This window comes from Megalops cyprinoides, chromosome 6 (assembly GCF_013368585.1).
Source record: "Megalops cyprinoides isolate fMegCyp1 chromosome 6, fMegCyp1.pri, whole genome shotgun sequence".
Lineage (NCBI taxonomy): Eukaryota > Metazoa > Chordata > Actinopteri > Elopiformes > Megalopidae > Megalops > Megalops cyprinoides.
This window is the reverse complement of record NC_050588.1, coordinates 13783181-13790391: the sequence shown is the minus strand read 5'-3', so window position 1 is coordinate 13790391 and position 7211 is coordinate 13783181. Positions and strand designations below refer to the sequence as shown.

Here is a 7211-nt window from a genome sequence, read left to right as displayed (position 1 = left end):
TCCCTTCACGTTACATTTTTATAGTGTGTGTCCCACATTGGCCTAGGTATTATTCAGGGTCTGATCCATTTGCTCAAAATACAACCAAGTTTGATCGCAGCAAGTGTCCATGACATACTGTAACTTTCTTATATGTAATTTATTTATTAATTTACATGAGACAATGTATCATGCAACCTAACATGATGCATGTTGATGCACGCATGTGTTCAGTTGAATGTTCCAATCACAAGTCAAGTAAATGGCTCTTTGTATGTCAAACCCTTTCCCTGTAATTATGTTATTCAGAGAAATACTCTAAGTGCTGGTTGTCACATCATGGTTACTATACCATAGTATGGTTGTATAGAAGCTGAACTGATGCTGCCCTCTACTGGTGAAACTGTCATTGTTGGAGCTCTTTGCTTCCAAGAGGGGGCGGACAGTGTTGTTTCCTGTGGGATCTGACATGCTCAGTCAAACACACATGGTCACAAGTAAAAGCGAGTTAGGATTAAAAGAAAAAAATAATTGCAGAATTCAGTGTTGCACACAAATGATAACTCTTTTCAGAAAAGGATTTTGAGGAAGTATACAGCTCAATAGTGTTCCCTCACTTTTAAATATTGCTATCCGCTGCTTTCATATGTCATAACAGTGCTCTTTTGAAGACACAACAACTATGTTTTACCTTGCTGGAGATAGATGCACTGAGGAAGAATGAGATTGATCACCAGAATTTGGATGTTACAGGCCCCATATCTGCTGGTAAATGCAACCCCCTAACAGGAAATTCCAGATTCTGAGGTATAAATTGTAGAGATATTTTGTAATTTAAGGAAAGAAAAGATCTTTTATAACTTAGGCCAAGAATGGCTCCTGATTTCTTTTCTATTTCTTTTTTCCTTTTCAGAAAATAAGTTGCATCACAGGACTCATTTTGATGACACAGGCCCCAAATTTGCCGTAACTGCAACCCCCAACTCAACAGGAAACCAGCAGGAAATTCAGATTCTGGAGTATAAATTGATGAGGAGTCCAAGCTACTTTGTACATAGACTCTCTTATCTGCTTGAATATATTTCAAGAGATACTCTGCAATAAAAGGACAAGATCTCTTACAATTTAAGACAAGAATGGCTATTTCAAGGTTGATCCTGCTGTCTCTTCTGCTGACTGCTCTACTACTTGAAACTGCTACTTGCAAGAAACAGCACTGCAGCCAATGCTGCTCTATTGTGGAGAATTTTCCTGCCAGGCTCAGGCTGCTCAGGGAATCCTTTAGCAAGATAAGGAACTACTATGTGAGTATGACACCTCTCTTGCAAGACACGAAACAGTCTGCTGTTTGATGCATTGCCTCTTGGACCTTAAAAAGAGCACAGACATTCATAGTCCTGGACATGCACGACTTGCATGTACAGGTCTAAGGTATTTATCATACATTTTAAAACGCTTTTTGTTTTGCTCCAGGAATCCAAAGATGACATTGAGACTGCACTGCTTGATGAAGCTGTTCTAAATGATTTTCAAGTGAGTAGCCTACTTCTTTCGTAATTTTCTTCTGTAACTTGAAAGACGTGTTCAAATCGATGTCTTCACTAACATTAGTGCAATCACGATCGCGGTTCAATAAAAAATAAAAACATGGGAATAAATGTAACATCCGCTGTAAACTGAAGGGGGCCCCATTTAGTTTGTACACAGTTCGGTTCCCATACTAACAATGCAACGCTTACTCCCTCAATGTGACATTGTCTTTCCAACGGGGTAAAACCACGCCGTGTAACTTTATTAGACTGACAGCCTAGAAGCACAGAAAAGTTCATTAGGATTTGATTTCGCTCATTTCATCTGTATTTTCTCCGCAGACTCCTTTCGGATGCCACGCAATGAACGAAGTTCTACGATTTTATTTGGACACAGTTCTACCAACTGCTAAGAATGAAGACGTCAGCGAAGAATACAGAGGTCCTATCTCCAATATTGACAACATATTTTATGAGCTGAAAAAGGACATAATTCACTGCGTAAATCTTTTATCTTTGTTTTATGTATTTATCTACTATCAAGTCCTTAGAATTCAGCTGTATGTACATATGTATTTTTGCAGCCTATTTCGTGCCTTTTTTTGCATGCGTAATAAGACTGTTCAAATGTTAGGGCTAGCTGTAGTGAATGTCCTTGTTTTTTGGAACTTACAAGTCTGTATGTGATTTCTTCTGATAGAATAAAGATAATTTTTTTTTTTTTTACCAGTGGATACCAAGAATCTTAACTGTACCATAGTAGCCATGGATTGAAGCGACATTTACTTTCCTGAAAAATAATCTACAAAAAATAGATAAACAAATGTGAAAGTAGCTGCTTGATCATTGTGATGGATTTTGCAAAACCTACAAGAAGAGAATGATATGTTTTATGTATTATTCCTCAATATTATTTTATCTATCTTTTGATAAATCTTACATAAAATTATTACAATTTTTAATTTTGTATAGTTTTAAAAATTTAAGTGAATAAGTAGCATCAGGTCCTGTCATGAGTCCTATCAAATCCATTGAAACATTTCTCCACTAATGATTGTTAAAAATACAACTGTATATTCATGTTCATAAAGTAAATGTTATGCAAATGTGTATTATGTACATATGCATGTGAGTTATTATGTCAGTTTTACATTTAAATGAGTGTGAACCTTTCCAGGCCATTTTTGAAACTGTGATCTTTTGTGACATTACAATATAAAGCACTTCACAAGAAAGAAATCACAAATCTTGTTGAAATGCATTCAAGACTTTTATTAATTAATACCTTAGAATATTATCAGCGTGAGAATTAAAACTGACTTTTAACAGCCATTACTCATATAGTTATTGTCACTGCATTGTAGTGCAGTGTACACCAACCATCCAAGACACACTGTGCCTACTTAAGAAGAATGGTTAAAATGCAAAATAAATAAATGCTTTATATAATTACTATCATCAACTTTACTTTCATTTCTCAAAATGTAAACGTATAAATTAATATGCTAATAAATATTTGAAATGCATAAATAAATAGAACAATAAATATATAAATCAGCGGCGACTGCCCTGGTGTCCGTGTGGAAAATGAGGAAAAGCAAACATATTCTCAAATCTGGGTATTGTAGGGGAGCTTTTTGATCACCCTACATAAATGACCCAACATCAGGATGGCGCTGGAGAGGAGCTACAGCTGGTCCTCAGTCCAAGACAGAACAATGCCCAGGTCACAGATAGCCTTCTGTAGTGCTGCATCTCTCTCCATCTGCCAAGAGAAAAGGCATCGTACAAACCTATCACGTCTATTCCACACTGGACTGAAAACACCCGCTGAAGTCATCATTCAGCAAAAAGCCCAGATATACACAGTAACGGCTTGTAGGAAGTGTTGTGACTGAATAACATCTATAATTTAATAATATCTGACATACCGTTTCGAACGTTTTCTTGACGCTTTGTATTTTTGCAAGAGCGTCTCCTCCGCATTCACAACGCTGCTCGGGTGTCCAGAGAAGAAGAAAGGAACAGGGTTACATGTAAGTCGTGTACATTTACCATACCCCTTCATGACTTGGTCAGATCGGTGTTCTGTGTGCGTGCGGTTGTGCCTGTTACTTACACACTGCTGCAGGTCCCCGTTGACCACAAAAAGGCTGTTGGCCAGAGGGCTGGCGTGCTGCCTGGCTAGCGGAGGAATGATGCCACGCCAGTTTGAGCACACACTGTGCAGGTAGAAGCCGGTCAGCTCTCTCAGGAAACAACACCTGTCTCCAGGCTGTTGGAGGCAAACAGTCCGAATCAGTGTAAATCACAGTAAATTCTGAAACTTAGTCTCACCAGTAGAGGGCAGCAGCAATTCAACTTCTGCATAACCACACTACGCTACAGTAACTAAGGTGGAGAATAACGAGAGGTGTTGAACGGCACTGAGAGTAGACGTAAATATTAGTCTGGGGGAAAAAAAACCCATTTTCTTGACTTGTGCTCGGAACATTCAACAGAATACTTTCTTTGGGTTTTCAAATGCTTGTTGATTTCAAATGCGTGTTGATTTTTTAGCAAGAGTGTAACATGAATTGGTTGCCCTTTACATTGCATCTCAGGAATACTGTCTGATAATTTGGTAAAAATTAAGGTAACAAATAATAAGCACAGATACAGAATAGAGTGACAATTCTGTTGAAATTTAGTGGCAACTGTGACTTAAAGTCAAATGCGGCTGAATAATCATAAGTTCCAGTTAAATACGGTCAAGTAAGTCCTCCTTTTGTATTAATTTTGTAGCTCTACTTGTAAAGGCCCTGAATATGTGTATCATATGTTATTTTTGAACAGAAATGCATTTCGGACAGCAAAGTTGATGTTGGGATTATCAAGGATACTTACCTCGATGGTGGTCAGAACACTGTTTTTAATGATTGCAATGGTTGGTTCCCCTTCTGACTGAAAGAGAGAAAAAGATCAGATTAATCATGAGAAACTCAAAGGGGAAAATATAGTGCACAACAACGATCATCCGTATCACTACAGATACCTGAGACCCTGCTATGCATTGTAATAACATTTCTGCAACATTCTAGGAACAATTATAACACTTACAAATGAATACATTGTGAGGGTGTGCAACATTTGGTCACATATGCGTATACATGTGTTCGTATGCATGTTTGCTAGCCTTTGAACATATCTTTGAACAAGAATCTGGTTTTCTTCAAAGAGGCCTCTCTCTCTCATCTAAGCAAAGCATTGAGATCCTAAGGTCTTGTGATGAGATTTGCATGTGTTTGTGTTGTACTGAGAAGAGGTAGTTTCACTGGTGCCCTTATGCTGGAATTTTTCCTACACTCAAGACATACTCTCAAGCAATAAAGAATGGACACATGGTCAGAGGTGACTATCTCTGGATTCCCATCTGGGATTTAAGCATATATTGCAGAATTGCACACTCCAAATAAATGACATAATTGATGGGTGAGGAAGATACAGTACCTCATGGATGCTGGCTAAAATCAAAATGAACTTTGGCTGTGTTTTGTCAAAAGTAAGAATCATTCAAAAGTAAAAACTACACCAAAAATAGCTACCTCTAATTTTGAATGCAATGTGGAATACAACTTCAAACTTAGTCAGTAAACCACAAAACTGAAGTGAAGTCACTTTTTCTTAAATTAATTAATGTCTTTCACTTCTTTACTGACCTCTCATGGCCATCTGTAGAGTCACATACAAGCCAACTTCAGACTGCCTAATGGGCACCTACAGTACCAGTCAAAAGTTTGGACACACTTGCTCATAGAAAGGTTTTTGTTTATTATTATTATTATTATTATTATTATTATTCACTATTTTCCACATTTTAGAATAATAGTAAAGAAATAACACAAATGGAATTCTGTAGTGACCAAAAAAGTGTTAAACTATGCTATACTTTAGATTCTTCAAAGCTGCCAAATAAATATTTTTTTTAATTAATTTTTTTGGAAAGAAATTCATGCATAGTCATCAACTTCACTATTTATATTTATCTAAGAAATATATTCCAAGCATTTAAGCATAAATCTTTAGATGAAAATGTTTTTGAAATTGTATCAAACATTTACAAATAGTACTCAACATGTTTATTAAATTGGAAATTGAATTTTTTAAGGTTTAACATTTCTAACATAGCTTTGTATGTATTGAAAATGATCCACCAGGTAAAGTGTTTAGCTGGACCAACAAAGCACACAACATATCAGTGGCTGTGACAAGGCTGATGTATAAATCCTTAGTACTTGCTATTAAAAACTTAAAATAAAACTTCTGGTTTTATTCTTTTTCCCAGAACAGCCCTTGGTGCATTTTAACTGAAAATGAGCCTCAGGCCTCTGAATCTGAATCAGTTTAATTTAGAGCCCCTGGGTGTCATCCTAATATGCTCTGCCCCCAAGACAATGTGAATCAACCCCACAAATCGGAAAAAAAAAATCAATTAAATCAAAATGAGGCACACAGACCAATTAAGGATCAACACTTGCACTCACAACGTGATGCCGTATCGCATTGAAATGATGTCTCATCTCATGAATGGGAATTCTGACTGCGCAGCCCTGCAGCCGAGTCTGATGGACTGGTTTAGCCTCGGCGGAGAGGACGGCAAACACACATAGGACGAGAAGGGAGACCACACTCATCTTCATGATTCTGATGGACAGAGAGGCATTCAGGTCAGACATGATTCCATACACACAGAGAGGAAAGAGTGCACTGGCCTGCATCTACAGTTTTGTTCTTTAACAGGTTGCTAACTGGTTGAGTACAGGTGGGGCAGAAATAAAATATGCCAAAACATTCTGACAATTCAAGTAATAGTCTTTACAGTGGTCATACAAAAACTTTGGTAACTAGGGCGGACAAACCTACAGTGTGATAAACGCATAGGTGTAACTCACCAGCCTTGTGGGTTGTTGTTGAAGAGAGTAGTGTTGAAGGTGTACTGTATCTTCCAGTGCTGTCTGACTTGCTCCCTACACCTGCTCTTGTCCATTTTATACGATGCTCACAGGTATGGTGGAATATTTCAGATGTCACAACTCATTTGCATCTTAACTGTGTGCCCTTTTTTTTGGGGGGGGGGGGGGGGTATTTGTCAATTATTACATTAACATCATTTACATCAATTCATGTAAACACAACAGGGAAGTCTGCATTCTTGGAGTCTGTGCTCACTTAAAAAAAAACTGCTAAGCACAATGGCATTCACAACTTCCCTCTGTTCCAAAAATGTTGGTAATTTTTAGAGAAATTTTAAAAAGAGGAAACAAAATACACCCCCGCCCTCATGGTGCCACTCTCAACCTGATAGTGAAACAGGTGGGGTCATATGCAGGTATGTGATGTCATCAGATTTTTTTTTCATATTTTCACTCCATTCTTTTTTATTATTGGAAAGGGCAAGACTAATTATTTATTTCCAACAATTTTTATTTTACAAACCAAAAATATGGTAATGAAAAATAATTTTGACAAATGAATTCCTCACAATTATAATTTGGGAATGTAACCAGTGTAAAATAAAGATGGAAGTGTATTTCTTCACAGAGATACATTTTCTGAAAGAATGTGACTCATAAGTTACTACCCCAAAGTAAAATATTCCACAAAAAATGTTAAAAACCACATTAGCAAAGTGCTATATGGAGAAAACCGAATCTCCGATATTTG

The 7211-nt window shown here is 37.2% G+C and overlaps 1 protein-coding gene across 1 annotated transcript; it reads left to right on the top strand.

Moving 5' to 3' along the window:
- Positions 1-1115: 1115 nt before the first annotated feature.
- On the top strand, positions 1116-6157 carry LOC118778969 (interleukin-10-like). Its single transcript, XM_036530771.1, has 4 exons — positions 1116-1283; positions 1453-1512; positions 1851-1950; positions 6096-6157. The coding sequence occupies exons 1-4, from the start codon at positions 1116-1118 to the stop codon at positions 6155-6157; spliced, it is 390 nt and encodes a 129-aa protein (XP_036386664.1).
- Positions 6158-7211: the final 1054 nt, after the last annotated feature.

Coding starts and splice junctions, on each gene's coding strand:
- LOC118778969 (XM_036530771.1), top strand. CDS start 1,116: ATGGCTATTTCAAGGTTGATCCTGCTGTCTCTTCTGCTGACTGCTCTA. Junction 1,284..1,452: donor GCAAGATAAGGAACTACTAT/GTGAGTATGACA, acceptor GTTTTGCTCCAG/GAATCCAAAGATGACATTGA. Junction 1,951..6,095: donor CGTCAGCGAAGAATACAGAG/GTCCTATCTCCA, acceptor CTGACTGCGCAG/CCCTGCAGCCGAGTCTGATG.